Source organism: Macrotis lagotis, chromosome 5 (assembly GCF_037893015.1).
Source record: "Macrotis lagotis isolate mMagLag1 chromosome 5, bilby.v1.9.chrom.fasta, whole genome shotgun sequence".
Taxonomy (NCBI): Eukaryota; Metazoa; Chordata; class Mammalia; order Peramelemorphia; family Peramelidae; genus Macrotis; species Macrotis lagotis.
The window spans coordinates 256273336-256294297 of NC_133662.1; the positions used below are offsets into that span (position 1 = coordinate 256273336).

The following is a 20962-nucleotide window of genomic DNA, read 5'->3' on the forward strand; positions in this document are numbered from 1 at the left end:
CAGAAATAACTAGAATCTCATCCCTCCACCCATTCCCCCCCACCCAAAAAATGGGAAGAGGGGAACCTCATGGACAGACAGGGTGATCTATGAAAGATGGAGAACATTTCAGCAAGGAGAATTTGGGTCGGGAAGTGAATGTGGACATTTAAAGGTTAGGACATGGCAATTAGAATGAGCCTTACTTTTCTCAATTGTAAAATGAAAGAACTGGGTTAGATGATCTCTAAGCTTGAAAATTCTGATTCTATTCTTTGAATCCTTGAGGGTGGAGATTGCTACATCCTTTGGAATACTGTTACCCTATACCTTATTTCTTCCCTTATGCTCCAAGGGTGGGTGGACTGGTTAGATAGTAATGGACTGGGAAGATGTGATACTTATTTACGATACTTCACTAAGATTTTGCTTCCCCCCCCATTTTGGGAGTGGGGGAGCTAGAATGGATATTAAGACAGATTGGGATGGTAATTATATATTCTAATAACATAGGACTTTTATTTTTTTCTCCAAGGTGTTTTCATGGGGACTTTCTGCCCCCATGTAGGGAAATCGTGGGCTGTGGTGGCTGCCAATGCTTGTGTCTGCATGTTTGAAGTGGTAATGACTGACATCACATCTACTTTGGTTCATTGTAGGCTCCCAAAAAGGCAAAGAAGAGGGCAGAGGGAGGAGCTGGCTCCAATGTGTTCTCCATGTTCGACCAATCCCAGATCCAGGAGTTTAAAGAGGTTAGTTCTTCCAAAATGGAGTCGGGGCCCCCACCTGTCCAAACTTGAATAAAAAATCTGTTTCTATTAGTAAACCCTGTGTGTGAAAATCCAGATATAGAAAAACAGACAGAGATGAGGGGAGGTAAAGAGAGACAAAAAAGAAAGGAGAGGAGAGAAGTGAAGTGAAGAATGGGGAGGGTGGGGGAAGAAGAGGAGAGAAGAGGAAGGAAAGAGAAACAGATTAGGGATGTCTAGAATATGCTCTAGAATTTCCCCCCAAAGCTTTCTATAGATTGTCAACTCCCAGGTTTAGTCCCTGAGTATACATGAAATTGGACTCAAGCAATGTTGACTTACGCCCAATGTTTGAAGAGAACATTGGTTTCTTAAAGTGAGGTATACTTGAGGAGGCGGTAGAGTGAAGTAGAACGATCGCTACAGTCAGAGGACCAGGCTCCTAATCCTGTCTCTTGACCATTAATACCTGTGAGACCTTGAGCAGTCATTATACTTAGACCTCATTATAAAATGGGGGAGTTGAAATTGGTCTCCAAGTCCCCTTCTAACTCTAAAACTATCATCCCATGATTCAAAAATGTGGGCTTTCCCCATCTCAAAAGGACTTGGTACAGATACCTCAAAGGAGTGGTTTCAAGGGCAGAATGTGGGTGGGTCAGAGAATCTTAGGTCCATCACTTAATCCCACTGCATCTGGGTTGTTAAGGAAAATCTTGGGTATCATTTCATTTATGGCCCTCAGTTTCCCAATCTGTAGAATGAGGAAGTTGGATGGGGGGTTCCACTCTTCTCTAAATCTCTGATCCAAAATGGCTCTTTCTGAACCCTGTCTGTTCATTGTGATGGCAAGGTTTGCCTTGCTGTGCTAGGACCATTGAGTCTTTCCCACTTGACTTTCCTTCTGCCTGCGTAGGAAGAGGGTTGGGGTCACTGGAACACCATCCCTTGAATTTCATGAATAAAAGCCCTCTTGGGTTAAAAGAGTAAATTCTTGGAGCTAACAGCATTGGCTGCAACCCAACTCCATGTTTCCCCAAGTGTTAATTTGGTAAAGAGAAGTTTGAGTGGACTTGATTAAGCTTCTCACCAACATGCATTGATGTGTTGAAAGTATAGAATCCCAAGAGTTTCATAGGCTGAAGAGAGATGAATAATGTGGAACAGAATCTGGGCCCTTGTTTTCATATGATTAAAAAAATCAGATTCACTGCTCGGAGGGAGTAAGGGGAAAAGGAGGTCAAGTAAGAATTGGGTACTAATAGATCATTTGCTCTTTTATTAGGCCTTCACCATCATGGATCAGAACCGGGATGGTTTCATCGATAAAAATGACCTGAGAGACACCTTTGCTGCCCTTGGTAAGGTTCAGAGATAAAGAATTATAATGATGGTCACAATAGCTCAACTTTATAGAATGATTTACTGTCATTCCACCATGTAGTTGTTTCATCTTCACAATATCCTTATGAAATAAGTAGTAAAAATATTCATTTGCTCAGTATTTAACAAACCCATACTCTATTGAGAGCCATATGCTAGGAGCTAGGGCCTGTTTTAGTGGAGTTTTGAGTTAGAGTTGTTGTAGGGGAAAGTGTCCAAGAAGCAAGTGAGGGACCCCCATCACAAGGGGCCTTACTATGGAAACTTAGGGCTCCCAGGGACAACCCACATGTTTCCTCTGTTCGCCAAGCTATGGCTTGGGTTATGGAGGTGAATACCCAGTCTTGGTCAACTGTTGATGCTTATGAAGGATGGAACACAACAAAAGATAGGAAAAAAGGGAGACATTAAGGCAAGCAAGTTTAATTGAGAGTAATATGATGAGAGAGGAAAGAAAGAAAAGTGAGATTACTCAGGAATAAAGTGAATGCCATTGGCTAGGCTATCAACAGTCAGAAAGTCAAGTGGTTCTTATTGGGATCAAGAAGGAGTGAACATTGGAGGGAGGGCGGTATGTTGACCTGGTGTCTGTACTTTGGTTTGGGTTTGGTGTTGCTTCAGGAGTGGGGAGAATTCCTGGGGAACTGGGTCTACTTTCCAGATTTCTGACAATGAGAAGAGGTGCTTTGAGCTATTATAACAAGTTTTACTTTATCTGGTTGGGTTTACTAATGGGAATCGGACTTCTCTAGGTTCTTCAATTTGAGGGGCAGAGAGGCCACTGAGAGCCTTGTATTCATTTCTATCATTTTTTTCAGTTGTGGCTGACTCTTTGTGACCCCGTTTGGGATTTTCTGGGCAAAAATAATGTCATTTTGGGGCAGCTAGGTGGTGCAGTGGATAGAGCACTGACCCTGGAGTTAGGAGGACCTGAGTTCAAATCCAGCCTCAGACACTTCATAATGACCTAGCTGTGTGGCCTTGGGCAAGCCACTTAACCCCATTGCCTTGCAAAAACTAAACAAAAAAAAATAATGTCATTTCCTTCTCCGACTTATTTTATAGATGAGGAAACTGAAGCCTACAGGGTGAAGTGACTTGTCCAGAGTCGTACAGATACAAGTCTGAGGCTAAATATGAACTCAGGAAGAGGAGTTTTCCTGACTCAAGGCCCAGCATTCTATCCATTGTCCCAACTCATTGCCCCTATGGATAGTTTTTCTAACCTTAGTTTATAAATGGATAATGTAAGGCTAAGAAAGGTCTAGTCACTTACCCAAGGTCACTCAAGTAGCCAGTAGTAGTCAGAGATTAGGCCTTCCTCTTTTGATTCCGAATCCAATTCCCTTTTCAAGGTCCAGATGGCCATAACTCCCTCTGATCCTCTGCTCATAGGTCGTCTCAATGTCAAGAATGAGGAATTGGAAGCCATGGTGAAGGAGGCTCCTGGTCCCATCAACTTCACTGTCTTCCTGACCATGTTTGGTGAGAAGCTGAAAGGTGAATATTCTTTGCAGCAAGAACAGAGACAGGCAGAGGGTGGGGCAGGTGTAGCCTGGAGGAAGGTTTTTCTGGGAAGAGTCTTGAAACTGGAATGACGGAGGTCATGTTCAAGCTCTGGCTGCTTGTGGGTCTTCTAATATCATCCACCATCAACTCTGTGCTGCCTGTCCTCTCTCTTCTCTCCTCCTTCCCTCTATCTGTAATGTTCTTCATTTCTACCTCTGTTTCCTCGGCTAAATTCAAGATTGTCTTTTAGAGAAGGCTTTTCTCTTTCTTCTCAGCTCCTAGAACCTTCTTCTCTTCCATCTACTCTCTATCTCTCTTGTAGCTACCAAGCTATTTACAAGTTGCTTCCTGTCTTAAAATAATAGCAATAACTGGAATATTTAGTGTTAAGGTTTGCAAAGTATTTACAAGTATTATTTCATTTTTTCCTGATGACTATCCTGCTAGGTAGGTGCTCCCATTTTACAGATGAAGAAACAAGGGTAGACAAGTCAAGTGCTAATGAAAGGCTCACAGGTTTTCCATATGGCTAGACTGTCTGATGATATTCATTTGGCTCCATCTGTCCCCTCCATCCTTTGGGGCCTCTTGAACTCCCAGCTACAGGTGGAAAGAGGGAGCTGAAGAGGGGTTGATGGACTTGAGTTATGTCCTTGGGGAGATGATGCTTTTTCTTGGAGGTAAGGTGTATCTTGATATATGACAAAAGTATGAGAGGTAGTGATTAGCACATCAGTCACTGTCCATCATTCTACCTCTTCCTAGGACTCACTTTTCTTAAACAGATTCTGGGACATCATAAAGACCTACAATCCCTCGGGGCGGCTAGGTGGCATAGTGGATAAAGCACCGACCATGGAGTCAAGAGGACCTGGGTTCAAATCCGGTCTCAGACACTTAATAATGACCTAGCTGTGTGGCCTTGGGCAAGCCACTTAACCCCATTTGCCTTGCAAAAAACCAACCTAAAACAAACAAACAAAAAAAAGACCTACAATCCCTCCACCCCTCAGGACTTTCTCTAACCACTACCCATGTGCTAATTTCACTTTCCTCCTTTTCTGGACTTGAGAACTCTGGGAAAATCAATAGGAGTTTGAAATTGGGAATGGGGGGGGAAGTTGGAGAGAAGAGAAAAGCATAGGAAAGAAAAAAGGAAGAAAAGGGGAAGCGAAGAGTGAAGAAAAGAAGGGAAGGATGGGAAGAAGGTAAGAATGACCTTAACTCCTTCCCTTCCCTCCTCTTCCCTCTTCCTTTCCCCCTTCCCTCCCCTTCTCCTCCCTTCCTTTCCCTTCCCTTTCCCCCTTCCCCTTCCCTCCCCTTCTCTTTCTTTGCTCTTCCAATCTCTGTCCTTTCCCTCCCCCCTCTTCCCTTTTCCACCTTCCAAAATCGGTTACTATTTTCCCCCTTCCACGACCCAGTGGGCCTCTTAATTCCTCAAGGAGAAGCATATGACTAGGTCTGGCTCCATCTGAGAGGGTCAGTCAACTCAGAAGTGACCAGGAGGGATGCCCTCTTTCCATAAGCTTAGAGTTAGTTTGTTTTCTGTTTTTCCTATGAAAACTATTATCCGAAAGATACAGCAAAATCTTGCTAATAGGAAACACAAGGGATTGGCGAGGGTGGGTGGGGGGAATCATTTCAACTGAATTGGAATTATCTTATAGTTCGGGTTAAGAACAAAAGGGAATTTCTCTAAGTTGTTTTGAATTACAAGCTATTTTTGTCTTTACTGCCTCCAATTCAGGACTGGTCTGGCATTACAGTGCTCAGGGGAAAGGTGCTATCTAGGAAGTAGCTGATGAAAACAGCTGAGTGAGAAGTGGGCCGACTTCCCCCGTGGCTCAAGACGGCTCAGTATGGCAGAAAGGACACTGCTTTAGGGAGTCAAGGAATCTGGATTCAGGACCCTCCTGTGATGCTTATCACCTGTACAGCCTGGGACAAATCACCTAGACATTTCTAGGTGTGTTTCCTCAGCTGTAAAAGGAGAGAGCTAGTTTATGTGACTTCTGGGGTCCCTTCTTGACCTACATTGGTCATTCTATCATCCTCTATATCACCTCACCACTATGGGCCTCAGTTTCCTCACCATTAAATAAAGGGTTTAGAATAGATGGCCTCTAAGAGTCCCTTCCAACTCCAGGTCCATGAGGTTGGTATGACCAACTGTATGATCCCAAGTCATTTCTCTACCCAGGGCCTCAATTTCCTCCCCTGAAGGATGATGGGTCAATCAAGTTGGCATCTCCAGTTCTGGACTTACCAGCTGGGGTCCTGCTAATCTTCCCCCTCTTGCTTCTCTAACCTTGGTCCCTCCACGGTGTCCTACCTTCATGTCACCCACCGAGAGCCCTAGGCCTGGAGAAGGGCTGCCACGTCCCCACTCAACCATCCTCAGACTTCCTCTTGGCCAGGAGCAGGCCAGCTTTTTTTCATTTGACAAGGGGGAAACAGCTGGGCCTGTCAGGCCCTTCTGGCTGGGCTTTTGTCATGCAAACGATGCTGAGCCAAAAGGCTGCTCCGAGCCAATCAAAGCTAATTGGGATGAAGAGCCTTTGTAGTGGGACCAGAGATTCAGGAAGGGGGCAGAACCAGGGAGCCAGACCTGGCCATGGGACTGTGATTTTCATTAGCTAGCCACTGCTCCAAGAGGATGCTGAAAGGTGCTTCCCTGGGAAAACTGCAGCACCATAATTGATTTCTGTCATAAAGGGTGAGCTAGGATCCTGGAGACAAGACCGAGCCTTGTACATGGAGATTGCGGTGCCAGATGAACAGCTAACAAAACTCCATTTATGTTAATGCCATCCACATGGAACTGTAGCTACAGGGAAACAGAGTAATGCAATTTGTCCAAAAAGCAGGGATGCAAACACATCAAAAGAGCCGAGCTATTTACCAGCTAATCAATAAAGGCTGGCTGGTGCAGGCCGGCTGGGTAGGGCCTCGTGTCTAGGGCAAGGGAGAAGAGGCAGTTTGCATGCAGGAAGGAAAGAAAGGAAGCCTCCCTACACCCCCACAAACCATCTCCTGCCCACACGCAGCCCAGTTGAGTCTGGCTCCAGAGGGGTCCCATCCCCACCCTGGAAATGGGGATCATTCCTGCAACTGGCCTTGAAATTCATAGACCCATCAAGGGGGACCTGGAATCATGCCTTCTCCTATGTTGATCTAACTTATCCTGAATGTAGTTTATACATATTTGTTTGCACGTTGTCTCCCAGTATTAGACTGTTGAGCCCCTTGTTTCATTTCTTTTCCTTTTAGATTTTGCAAGGCAATGGGGATAAGTGACTTGACCAAGGTCACATAGCTAGGTAATTATTACGGGTTTGAGGTTGGATCTGAACTCAGGTCCTCCTGACTCCGGGGCTGGTGCTCTATCCACTGCACTACCTAGCTGCCCCTGTTGAGCCCTTGTAACAGGGATGGTCTTAGCCTCTCTGCATCCCTACACAAATGTTGTTATTCAGTCATTTTCAGTCTTATCCCATTCTTTGTGCCCATCTGAGTTTTCTTGTTAGAGATACTGGAGTAGTTTGTCACTTCCTTCACCAGCTCATTTTTTTCAACATAAGGCAACTGAGACCACCAGGGTGAAGTGACTTGCAGCTAGATAATGTCTGAGGTCAGATTTGAATGCAAGTCTTCCTGATTTCAGGCTCTCTCCACTGCTCCAATTCTCAAGAAAAGAGCACCTTTAACAGTTTCCAAAATTTAAAAACATTAACTACCTGTAAATTCACTAAGCAATAATCAATCATGTCCATTACCCTTTGAAAATAGAAGAGATCACCTTGGGCAAGGTGTGTTCATGTAAATCATAAGACTAATAACTCTCATTTGCTGTATTTGACCGCATTTCAAACTCCTTCACTGCCCTCTCCCCAAATCTGGCTTATATCAAACCTTCAAGTTGTGATAAGTGGCAATTAAAGTGAATGAGGATGATAAACATGAACACTCCATCCTCCCAACAACCATTGCTTCAGTCTTTCTAATGAACCATGTCACTTTCTTGTTAAAAAAAATTCAGTGACCCCCATGAACATGAGGACAAAAATATTGAGGGACCTTACATCCTAATAGCAGCCCACCTTCCCCACTGGATTTCACTATTCTTCTTCATACTCATGCTAGTACAAGGCAAGATAAGCTATTAGCTGGTCCCTGATGTCATCTGGTTTTCTCCTATCTTCATGAATGCCTCCAATTCTGATATTAGTTTAATTGTGACCTTGGATTGGTCATTCAAAATCACTCTGCTTTGCCTTCCTCTTTGGTAAAACCAAGAGGTTGGGTGTGGGGATGTCTAATCTCTAGGGTCCCTTCCAATACTATTTTAGTTTGTTACAAAGGAAGGCTAACTGGGTGGGCAGGAGTAGGGGAATGACTATTTTCTTTTTTTAAGGCACCAGGAAATGTTAATTTAGAAAAATATTTAAGGGACCAGTTCAAAAAAAAATAAATTAATCTATACACTGAGGGAGGGGAGAGAAAAATTATGGGCTTTCGTGAAGTCTATCTTTACCATGATCATTCTGATTCTATTGAAGCAGATCCCTATGCCTCCTTAGCCATGGTCTCTCTGCAGGGACTCCTGGGTACATGAAACATTCACCTGCTTTGTCTGTTTTGTCCTTTCAGGCACAGATCCAGAAGAGACTATCCTGCATGCTTTCAAGATTTTTGATGTTGAAGGAAAAGGTTTCCTTAAGGCAGACTTGTGAGTATACCTTTCAAAATGATCCCTTCATTTTTTTGTCTAAATGAACATTTTATCGATGGTTTTAAAGTCATTCCAGATATAATCGCCCTATTTCTGCCCACCTCATAAGACTTCCTTTGTAACAGAGCATCAATCAAGCAAGACCATCACTATAGTGATGACATCCCACAATGTATGAAAAATTTTGCATCCATAGTCCTCTTCTCCAAGGAAAAGAGAAGTGTGAAGCAAACAGCATTTAGCTTGGCTCCTCACATCTGGAGTAACGGAAGGGAAGGCATTTCTTCATCTCATCTCCATCCTTGGATAGGTAGACAATTATGGAATCATCTCTGGGACACATAAGGGAAGGAGATTTTCTCATTTCTTCTTTAGATCTAGGTTTTAATAAAGCCCACTTTGAGGCTTTATTAAAAGATTCATTTTAAGACAAATGTGTTCTTTCTTCATCCTGTGCAGAAAGACAGGAATTTGGATGGATAGTTTCCTAATACTACCTTCCCCAAATGAATCCATCAGGATAATAGGTGGTCACTTGAGAAATTCCAGACATTTATGGGCATTAGATATTGTAGCCATTAGAAAGAAATCAACCCCTAATCCCTAAATCTCCACCTTTTGAATACACATTAGTGATCATAATATCCATCAGATGAAAGCTGCAATCATATTTCTTGCTAAGAACCTAATTCTTGAAAATATTTACCTTTAGATGCTTCTTTCCAGTGTAGACTTAAAGTCTGTGGCTCCTGAGAAGATTTTTTTTTTATATTTCCACATTATCCAAAGGGGACCATGCTAAGGCTAAAGTGTGAAAGTAATCAATTTTATCTTTGACTCTCCATATCTGGAATAACCCTTCACAAAAGAAGAATAGCACATCATTGAGAGATATAAAAGAGGATAGTGCATAAAAATCAAACATTTAGAACCAGAAGATACCTTAAGGATTATGGTGTTCAACCCTCCCACTTTTACAGAAATATAAACTGAGGTCCAGAGGAATTACTTAATGAAGAGACAAGATTTCTGGCTGGGTTCACAATAATGTAACCCAAACTCAATCAGGCCCTCACTACTGCCAGGCATTCCTACTGCAACTCTCCCATCAACTCATTATCCCATTCTCCACAGTGGTCCTTCTAAATCTTTTCATCTCTTCAAATCTCCCACAGATCCCCTCTACCTGCTTCTGGAGAAGCTTGTATCATGTTTTACAAAAATAAAATTGAGGACATTTGCTGGGTTCCTGTTTCCTAATCTCATATCAAGATGCCTTCTGCCGTTATCTCTTCCTTCACATGATGAGATGGCCTTTCTCCTTACCAAGGGCCTACCTGCTCAAGTCATCCCATTCCATCCAACTCTTCCCACAAGATTGCCCCCTCTGTTATCCCTAACATTTCCATGTACCCCCATCCTCAAAATCCCCTCATTTGATCCTTCCATCCCTATATCTTTTCTGCCCTTTGTGACTGAACTCCTTGAGAAATCTATAATAATAGGTACCTTGACTTACCTCTTATTTTCTTCTTTTTAAAACATTTTTATTTATTTAAGGCAATGGGGTTAAGTGACTTTGCCCAAGGTCACACAGCTAGGTAAATATTAAGTGACTGAGATTAGATTTGAACTCAGGTCCTCCTGACTCCAGGGTCAATGCTCTATCCACTGCACCACCTAGTTGCCCTTATTTTCTTCTTAACCTCTTACAATCTGGTTTCTGGACTTCTCATCTCACCAAATCTCTCTCTCCAGAGTTACTAATGCTCTCTTAGTTGCCCAAACCAATGACCTATTCTCAATCCTCATTTCCCTTGACCTTTCTGCAGCCTCTTTCTGCTGGTTACTCTGTTTTCCTGGATTATCTCTTCTCTTGGTTTTGAAGACACCACTCTATCTCTGACCACTCTTTCTTAGACTCCTTTGCTGGACCCTCTTCCAAATCATGCCCTATAAGCACAGGTGTCTCAAGGGTTCTGTCCTGGGCTGTCTACTCTTCTCCCCCTACACCACTTGGTGATCTTATCAACTTTGGGTTGAATTACCTCTGATGATTTAAATCTACATATCTTGCTCTCACCTCCACTCTTGCCTCTCCAATTGCCTTTCAGATATCTGAAACTGGACATTCAGACATCTTAAATTCAATATGTCCCAACCCAAATTCAGTATCTTTCCCCCTAAAACCCTACCTCCTTCCTGCCTTTCCTGTTATTAGAGGGTTACACCAATGTTCCAGGCTCTCAGGTTCCCAATCTAGATGTCATCCTCAACTCCTCACTATCTCACCCTCCAGTAAACCCCCCCATATTCAATCTGTTGCCTCTGTAACATCTCTTGAATACACCCCCCTTCTCTTCTCTAATACTGCCACTACTCGAATACAGGTTCCCATTACTTCATAGCTCCTTGGGAGAGTGGGGGGAGGAGGTCTGTCTGCCTCAAGTATCTCCCCATTCTCCAATCTAATCTATCCTCCATTCAGTCACCAAAATGATTCTCTAAAGCACAGGTCCAATCATGTCACACTCCCTGCTCAATAAATTGTAGAGGCTCCCTATCACCTCCAGGGTTAATGATGAAATCCTAACCAGGCACCCTCCTCCCTTTCCAGTCTTATTCTGCTTTACTCCCCTCCATGTGCTCTGATCTAGGTACACCTCCAGCAGTGGCTGCATGAATAGAACATTCTATCTCTTGGCTGCCCCTCCTTGAGGTATGAATTGCTCTCCCTCCTCATCTTTTACATCTCTTCTTGATGTCTCAAAATCTCATCTTCTGCAGAAAGCCTTCCAAAGGCTTTTAATCCTAATGCCTTCCCTCTCTTAATTATTTCCTATTGATTCTGTCTATAGCTTGTTTGGAACTAAGTTATTTGTTTGTTATTCTCCCCATTAGTCCAGTAAACTCCTTGACTATAGGGACTGTCTTTTGCCACTCTTTGTAACCTCAGCTCTTTGCACAGTGCCTAGGACATATCAAAATTACTTATTGACTGACTGATCAAAGTTCTCTGTTTCCAAATTCAATTCAATTTAGGTCAAATTGAGAAACTGTTTTTGTTTTTTTGCAAGGCAATGGGGTTAAGTGACTTGCCCAAGGCCACACAGCTAGGTAATTATTAAGTGTCTGAGGCTGGATTTGAAATCAGGTCCTCCTGACCCCAGGGCCAGTGCTCTATCCATTGCACCACCTAGCCGCCCTGAGAAGTTTCTTAACATTTTTTTTTAACCATGAATTTTTTTGGCAGCAAGCTGGTGAAGAGTTTTGGTTGTTTTTTTTTTTTTTTGAACCCTTCTCAGAATTATGTTTTAGAATGTAGGAAATAAAATCCCCAGGATTACAAAAGAAGTCTATTGATTAAAATACATATAATTTTGTCCCATTTGAGTTCATGGACTTTGAAATCTATTCAGTCTCTAAATCTGAGATTAAGAAACCCTGTTTCATTCTATATTAGGCACTGAAGATATGAAAATAAAATGAAGTAAGTCTTGACCTCAATAAACTTATATTCTTTAAAAAAGCCATGAAACTTATATTCTATTGCTAGAATAGGTATACAATATCTAAACAGCTACTTATATGCACAATATTTATAGAAAAATACAAGACATTTGGGTGTGGAAGGGGAACTATCGACTTAGGAAAGGTTTGTTTTTTTCCCCTGTAGGAGGGGGCATTTTAGCTATGATCTAAAAAAAGAAGTTGTTGATTGTACACTGAATCAGTGAGGAAACTCGAGCTAAATAGAGTCCATCCTCATATGCAGCCCATACCCTATGAATGCCAATGCAAAGAGGGAGAACATTCTCCATTGCCCATGGTGGGGAGGACGTCTATACAAGATATGGAGACAAGAGAAGGAAAAAAGAAAATGCACTATTTTGGTGAAATGTAGAGTGTGTGATGGAGAATAAATAATCCCTCAGGATTGAACCAAAATGTGAAAGGCTTCAGATGCCAACAGAAGACTTTGGATTTTATCCTAGGGGCAAGAGAGTAACATGGTCAAAATGATGTTTTATAAATGTTGATTTGCAAATGATAATATGTGGAGGATGATAAAAATGGAATTGGGATTAGGGTCAGGAAGGAGACTAGTGGCAGATAAATGTGTGAAGTTATTGCAATAGTCAAGGGTGGGGGGGAGAGGAGAAGGTGATGGGGGTGGTGCCTGTGTGAGTGGAGCAAAGGGAATGAGTAGGAGAGATTCAGTCATTTTGAACATTTGGCTGGCAATCCCCTTGATGGGGGGAAAAGGAGAAACCCCACCAGCCTAGGCTTCTCAGACCAAACAGAGGCTCATTAGATAACTCTTAACTCCTTCATTTGATTCAAGACCCCCATTTCATAGATGAAGAAGTCCATGGACACTTAATGAGTAGCTTGGCCTTGAGTAGATAAAGTTTGCAGAAATAGCATCAGAGCTGAGGATTGGATCCAAGTTGAGCTGTAAGTGCCTTTGTTTTTATTTGTGGAGCCTAAATTTCAGGTGTAGATATATTCATAATACATATGCATGTCTATCTCTATATACATTTATATACCTGTGTAGATATATATATATATATATATATATATATATATGTATATAAAATTTACTCCTCACAACAATTCAGGGAGAAAGGTATTATTATATTCTTATTTTACAGATGAGGAAACTGAGGCTGAGAAAGATTAAGTGACCTGCCCAGGGACATTCTGCTAATAAGTGTCTGAACAGAGATTTGACCCTGGACATCCTAATTCCCTTAGCCAGCATTACATTCACTATGCTGTGCTTATCTTTAGAAGAGAAGGAAGATTTAAGAAAGCCATGAGCGTGTCTTCAAGTATTTAAAGTGCTTACTTCATGCGGAAAGAGGATTCGCTGTTGTTCTGTTTGGGTCCAGAGGATAGAACAAGGTAGAAGTTATAAAGGGGAGGATTTGAATGATGACAGAAAGACACAAAAGCTTCCCAGCAATCAAAGTTCAATGGACCACCCTGGGCTTCCCCTCACTGGAAGTCTTCATAAAAAGGTTGGTCAACCATTGGAGGGGTATGTTGCCATTGGGGTTCCTCCACTGGTGTGCTGGCTTATAAATTTTTAGCAACATATTTCTAGGAAAAATTGCATGTATGACTCACCTTAAAGATGAATCTGTTTTATGAATATTCTTTCTGTCACTTGCTTAAGTCTAGACAATCAATAAAATATAGCATTTGGTATGAATGCTCACATTGAATGTTTAGCAATTAGCTCTTGGGACAGCTAGGTGGCACAGTGGATAGAGCACCGGCCCTGGAATCAAGGGACCTGAGTTCAAATGCGATCTCAGACACTTAATGATGACCTAGCTGTGTGACTTTGGACGAGTCACTTAACCCCGTTGCCTTGCAAAAACAAAACAAACAAGAAGCAAAAAAAAATATCAGTTCTCATGAGCTGATTCAAGCTGGCTCCAACTCTCCTTAGTATGAATTGATGATAGTCGAGGTCCTTTTCAGCTCTAGAATTCACTGGTTCTATATAAATGATCACAGGATCCAGAGTGGGTGGCATGACCGAAATTCAAGGTCCAGGTTTCTGAAGCTTAGAATCACAGAAATCATGGACTCTAGAGCTGAACCTGCAACCCTGAGAGGTCATTCAGGGTTGAGTTTTGCTCAATGTCTTCCTTTTTAGTGATTGACTAGGTCTTGAAAGGACACTGAAAACAATAGCAATGGCCGTGAACTTTTTGAATAAATATGGAGATTATTTATGAAATAATTTTCCAGAGAAGCTTGGGAAAGTGTGTTCTGTTGAATGGCCTGAAGCGAATCTGAGGTGAGCCTCTGAAATGGTTCCTAATTCTGGACATTCACGTCAAGACGAGATACTGAGGCAATCCCACTTGGAAAATGTGTCCTTGTGGGGACAGCAGTCAGATGCCCTTCTCTGTCCAAATGCTCTTGGGCTATTGCCTATAGATGGTATATTTCATAGTCAAAATGAAGACATCTCTTCCTCCCAGTCAGACTCCTCTCTCTTGAAAGGTCAGAGCTCCCTTCTCTCTCCTCTGTTCAAAGGAGACAGTTGCTTTAGTCTGTCCCCACTGGGGACTGTGATGTTTCCTTATTAGACCTGAGGGTAATGCTGATCATTACAGAGCAAACCATTTAATCAATCTCTAAAATGTCTTTGAGGTTTTCACTTGTACGCATGAGCTCCCCTGGGTTAGAGATTTGAAGGTTTTGTTACAGATTCTTGGGCTGATGCTTTTCTTCTCCATTTTGATATGGATCTCTCAAGCCTAATTAATATATTTTAGAACTTTAAATTTTAATGATAATTATGTTCCATATTAAAATAATTAAATAATACTAGGAAAAAAGCCTTGGTGACCTTTAATCAACATTTATTTTGTTCATCTCCATATGAACGAGCCTGGGGGGGGGGTTCATAGTTTGTGTCCTGTCTCCTTTTATATTTTCACCTCTTGTCTGGAAAATTGTGACTCATGTGGTCCGTCTGATGGTGGTTGGGATGGGCTTCCAGATGGGCTGGGGACAGTGCATTTTACCAATTTATAACCCTGACCCTCTTGTCTCACTTCTAACAGATCCCTTGGTTCTTTCTATGTCCTTCCAACCCTCAGCATCTTTCCCCCCCAAGAGTTGAGGGAGAGTGGATTCATGGAGTTGACAGCAGTCTCTTTTAGTATGTTCCCAATAATGTGGTTGTCCCAAGATCCCCATGATGAGGCCCCCATCTCCCCAGCCCCTTCATTCTTCTCTGCCCTTGCTCCATGTGCTGCTGGCTCAGGGGAAGTCACTTGCCCCACAGATTCCAATGATAATCTTTTAAAAGATTGTATGCAAATCAAAGGAACAACAAAATATTTTCAATATTAGAACCAGTTGATATTGGCCAGACTGTTCATCAGTGAGAGACCCACATCAAGACTTTACTCACGAATTTCTGTAAAGGCACCAGAAGGCTCTGCTTGTTGTCTTATTTGGTGGGAAGCTTTTTTTTCCCAGAAACAAATAGTATGTGAAAAGGACATAACTTTCAACATTGGAAACTGTGACTTCTCCTTCCCCTATAAAATAAATAATGGAAAATGCACATAGGTCTTTAACTTGGTTTCCTTGTGCCCCTGCCAGGGGATGGAGGGTGGGCTGGGCACCAGAAGATTATAATTAGACACTAGATTCTCCACACCCCTCCCCATGCCCTTATTTCCTTCAATAAGAGCATTCAGTTTAAATTTTCAGTAGAAATTTAAGCCCATCAAGTCCCAAATTCTTAAGTTTATATCCATGATCGGGGGGTGATTATTGCCCCAGGAGCACTGTCATGACCTTGACCTTTCCAACCCCTGATGTTTTTACTGTCTGATGGAACAAAGGGTGACATCTCATGTAGAATTTATGGATGGCATCTCTGAGGACTTAAGAAATTGCAGATCGTGGTGAGGGCAGGGGAGAGGAGGGCAGGAAGTGCTGGAGACACATAACGCAAGAGAAATCATGACAGATTCCTAAGGGGAAAATGCTGAAAAAATTAGTTGCCCATGCAGTGGAAAGAGCGCTGAGTTCCAATCTAGCCTCCTTTCCTCACTATCTTTTTAGGACTCAGTTTCCCCATCTATAAAACAAAGACTGGGACTAGACCCCTAGGTTCCTTCTACATGTAGGATGTGGAATCATTAGTCTGATGGGCTCCAGTTTCCTCATCTGTACAATGAGGGGGCTGGCCTGGAAGACCTTTAGTTCCCCTCCAGTTCTAAATTCTGGAGCCTTGAATTCTATGACCAATCTCATTTTAAAGTCTGAAATAATTTGGTGGATCAGCCTCAGTTTCCCCATCTATAAAATGAGGATACATTTTCTCCCATCTTTTGGGGGTCACTCAAGCATGATCATTATCATAGTATCAATATTATTTTTGTTCTTTTCATTTACATTTTTGCAGGCAGTGGGTATGTTGTTTTTTGTGTTCTATTCTCTTCCATCTGCATCGTTTCATTTCTTCCCATCCTTTTCTGCACTCATCACATACATCACTTCTTATAAGGAAATCAAATTCCATTCCCTTCATGTTTGTTTAGCCATTCCCAGATTGATGAATATCTCCTTTGTTTCAAACTCTTTGCTGTTTCAGAATGGAATGCAAGAAATATTTGGGGGCCATAATGATCTTTCTTTCTTTGATCTGCTAGAGATTTATGGTAGGGCTTGCATTTTAAGAGAGGGGCCTGGAGAGGGCAATACTGAGCCCGGAGAATTAGTGTCCCACCCCAAGTGAAATTTGGGGGATTAGGAAGGGAAGACTATCTGACTCCTTCCATATCATGCAGCATGGACAATTGTATCACTTGTCCCTGGATCCCATAGAAGTTTAGTAAATCCTGAGCCTCAAAAAAATCTCAACAGGCAAAAATCAAGGCAAGAAGTCTGCCATCTTTAGTGGACTGGAGGACTGGCTCCAATGAGGAGATAGGGAGCACTTCTTGAAGCTTCCCAGGTAGCTTTGGAGGAAGATCTTGGTACGAGGAAAGAGGGTGATTTTGATGACTGTGAGGTAATGGAAGAACAAATGATTGGAGGTAAAAATAGCCCAATGCCTTGGTGTTAGGTCCCAATCAAGGGTCTGGATAAGGGCAATTGAGTGGCATGGTGGTCCTGGAACGCTGGTCCTGGAGTCAGGAGGATATAACTCTGGCCTCAAATAGCTGACACTAGCTGTGTGACCTTGGGAAAGTCCTTTAACCCTAATTACCTCCATCAAAAAACAAAGGCTCTTGAAGAGCCTGGATAAAACCAGTTATCTTTGTAGTGGAAAGAGTGCTAAGTTCCTATCTACCCTCTCTTCCTCATTGCCTTTTTGGGACTCAGTTTCCTCATCTGTAAAATGAAGACTGGGCCTATACCTTAAAGTCCATCTAGAAAGTCTTGAAGAGGATGGGAGAGAGAGAATTTTTTTTTAGATCTGGCCTTGAAGGCAGATGATGCTATCTCATCCTGATAGCCTTCCTTCCAAGCAGGGGCATCTCTGAAGGGAGAATCCTTTGGAAGGTTCTTAAGAAGCTGTGAGGAGGAGATTGGAGGCATGGGATCTGCTTCTGATCCTCATGTTACCTGGATGTGTGACTTCCCCCCACCTCAGTTTTGCCATTTGTACAGTGAAGGTCCCCCCCCCCCCCCCGCCCTGGTTCTAACCTTGAGTAATTCGTGATGGTTGCAGATTTTCCAGCGGGAGGGAGGGAGGCTGTAGGGGAAGACGGAACCATCACCAACTGGGAGAAATGATCATCTGTAGCTTGTTACCCTGGGGAATAAAAAGCAGAAGTTAACTAGCTGGAGAAAACAATATTCTGTTTCAAGGCAAATAACTTCAGTAATAAATAACATGGGAAGGAAAGAGATAAATCCCTGATGCTGTTTCTAAATGTGGCCAGTGTCCTCACCGGGGAGGAAGCTGTGGGGGGTCTCTGGCCATGACTAGACCAAAATGGGGCTTCACGAAACCATCTTTGGAACCATCCCTGCACACGAGGCCAGGAGGGAGCTTAGGGAACATCTAACTCATTCTCCACCTTTTACAGAGGAAGAAACTGAGGCTGAGAAAGGAACCTGGAGGAGGTTCCAGGACATGAAGTAACTTGCTTTGCTTTTTATTTTAACAGCATCAAAGAAAAGCTTATGACGCAGGCAGATCGGTTCAGCGAGGAAGAGGTAAGGCCATTTTTTTTGGTCTGTAGATTTTGATTATTTTATTTACTTAGTGCAATCCTTCCCAGAGGCAGGGGGATGAACTTGATGACCACTTAAGGTCCTTTCCTCTCGGGATGGGGATCTCCTTTCTATCACCTGGAAAAGTGAGTTATTGATTGGTTGATACACTACACTGTCAAAAACAAATATTCCTTCTGTATCACACAGAGTGAGGCCAGTGCTTCTATTTATTATCTTTTCCTGCAGGGCTGTGTGAGGGATGTACTTTGTAAAATACTCAGTAAATGAATTGTTATTATTACATTTCCCTGTTAGACTGCAGACAGGCAATCATGAGACAGTGGACAGAGTCCTGACCTAAGAGTCAGGAGGATATGTCTGTTTTCTCACACATACCAATGGTGTCACCTTGGATAAGTCATTTTCCTTCTCGGTGACCTTCCCAGGTTACTCTCTAAGACTGATATCCTGTTGAGCAGATACTGCTCTGAGCTGGTAGAGGGAGTTGACTCAGTGGGAGTCTCCAGGAACAGGATGGGAATAAGCATTTCTGTAGCCCTACTGTGTTTCAGCCTTTATAAATATTAACTCATTTGATCTTTACCACAGTCTGGTGAGAGTTGGGTGCTATTATGTTCCTCATTTTACAGTTGAGGAAACTGAGATGAACAAAGATTTAAGTGCCTTGCCCAGAGTCCCACAGCTGAATATATGAATGTGGAGTACTCTATCTGCTCATGCATCTAGCTGCCTATATTGATGAAATCACAGGTTTGGGCTAAAAAAGCAGACTCTAAAGTTCTTGAGGGTTGGGACACAGCCTTCTTTTTGGGGGGGGGGGGTCATACTTACTGATGAGTGACTCTGGAGGAAAATAATGGCACTGGCTCAGATGTCCCAATAATGGATTCTCCAAAGAATTCTGCACATTCATTCCTCACACATTACTGTACACTGGGAAGAAAAATGGCAGATCTTTCCTTCATTAACTGATGAAAGTTCAAGGAAGGTATGGGGATAGGCTGAACTCAGTGACCTCAGAGGTTCCCACCAACCCTTGGATGCTGTGATGTTCTGGGACCCTCCAAGGAAGACCTCATTAGGACCTTTGTGGCGAGGAGAGCCAAGGGGCTCTCCCAAGGTCAACAAAGGCTGGGAGGGTTCAGTGGATTTGGGTAAGGGTTCTGAACGGAGTCCTTGCAGACCTTGTAAGACCGGACAAGGCACGTCTTTGTCCAACAGGAGTCCAGCTGGAGGGGATTGAGGGTTCTTCTCCTCCCCCCCTCCACCCTGTGCATGCCTGTTTCTCGCATTTATTTTCCAGATCAAACAGATGTTTACAGCTTTTCCTCCAGATGTGCGCGGTAATCTCGATTACAAGAACCTGTGCTATGTCATCACCCATGGTGACGAGAAAGACTAGGTTGGGGGGAGAAAGCCCCCAGTGTCTCCTCTGGAAGCAATTAATGGCAAAGGTGAAAGGGATAAGGAAGCTTCTACAGGAGATGGAGAGAAGAAAAGTCATCCCAATGTCATGCGGCCCATCCAGAAAGAACTAAAAATAATAATTAAAAAATGGAAATGAGGTTAAAGTTATTCTTTTTAATGTTCTAGCATGGATAAAAGCTGAAAATTCCAATTTTGTTAGTTTTTCCCACACTTAAGAGAGAAAAAAAAACTTTTGGTGGTTTCGGCTGGAATTTTCCTGACGAGTTGTTTCTTTTAATTTATTGACAGTTTTAATGATCACCAGATGGCCCATAGGATAGAGGAAACATCTTGGCACCCCCTCCCCCCCAAACCACCCATTGCCTGGGCCAGACTCCATGTTCCTGCCTGGTTCATCATAAAGGGTCTTTGGAAACCAGAATTCTCTCCCCCTCCATGGCCTTTTACATGAGATATTTAAGTAGAATCAAACTCTGGGTTAGTCTGTCTTGAGGGTATTGCACAAGTTTATTTTGCAATGTATAACTACAGATGTTTTCAGAAAGTCCTGGTTTTTACAAGACCAATTTCAAACGATAACCCATTCAACACCTAACTTGGTGCCTGTATACAGTGGCATTTAATAAATACTTAGCGATTGATGGATAGATTTGTTGGTCTCCCTAAATTCCCAATCCTCCCAGTGGTTGGTTACTCTTTACCCTTAAGGATAGCAGCTAAGTTCCCAAAGAAAGCTTCCTATTTATAAGAATTTTAAGATCAATCCTTCTGGAAGGCAAAAATCTCACTCTGATTTTAAAGATTCATTGGAATCCGCTTTACCATTGTGTCCCAAGAACTGTACCTGCAGCTGACCCCACCCCATAGGCTTTCCTTCCCTTATTAGAATGTGGCATTCTTGAAGGGCAGGGTCTGTCTCACCTTCTGTCTAATCTCCAAGCTTTTATGTTTTGAGACTCGATTAGGATAATTTTATCGTACTGACGATGTCTCCTACAAATGGAATGGTAGACCCATGTAGTGGATATTCCTATCGACAAAGACTTGTAGGTGGGATATCTATACTTGGATGAGGGTCCAAGGAGGGGTACATCTACCAGCTATGAAGTTTTGACTGAATGGTGCTAAATTAAAACCCCAAAGCCTTGATGTTACCATAATGCCAAGGTGTCCTGATGACAAAGGAAAGACCTACATCTAAAAGGACAAGGTCAACCACCAGAAGTCCTGTTTCCTAAACTATCAGGCCATTGGGTTAAAACAATTCTGGAATAAGCAATGAGAAGGGTATCTTTGCGCAACACTCCCTCACTTTAATCAAAATCACGGTCATGGCATGGCATCATTCACTTGATATCATTGTCTTCTTGGATTAGGAACGTCAACAATCGATTACTTAGCATGCAGTCAGCACTTAACAGTTACTTTTCCATTTGCTGATTCATTG

The 20962-nt window shown here is 42.6% G+C and overlaps 1 protein-coding gene across 1 annotated transcript; it reads left to right on the forward strand.

The window, feature by feature from the left end:
• Nucleotides 1–644: 644 nt before the first annotated feature.
• Nucleotides 645–19554, forward strand: MYL10 (myosin light chain 10). The gene is made up of 6 exons (XM_074190420.1): nucleotides 645–731; nucleotides 2014–2089; nucleotides 3507–3611; nucleotides 8271–8349; nucleotides 18018–18066; nucleotides 19391–19554. The coding sequence occupies exons 1-6, from the start codon at nucleotides 696–698 to the stop codon at nucleotides 19487–19489; spliced, it is 444 nt and encodes a 147-aa protein (XP_074046521.1). The 5' UTR covers nucleotides 645–695; the 3' UTR covers nucleotides 19490–19554.
• Nucleotides 19555–20962: the final 1408 nt, after the last annotated feature.

Bases quoted from the DNA above. Each gene is read 5' to 3' on its own strand.
- MYL10 (XM_074190420.1), top strand. From the start codon at position 696: ATGTTCGACCAATCCCAGATCCAGGAGTTTAAAGAG. The intron at 732-2,013 runs GTTAGTTCTTCC...CTCTTTTATTAG, and splicing joins AGATCCAGGAGTTTAAAGAG to GCCTTCACCATCATGGATCA. The intron at 2,090-3,506 runs GTAAGGTTCAGA...CTCTGCTCATAG, and splicing joins AGACACCTTTGCTGCCCTTG to GTCGTCTCAATGTCAAGAAT.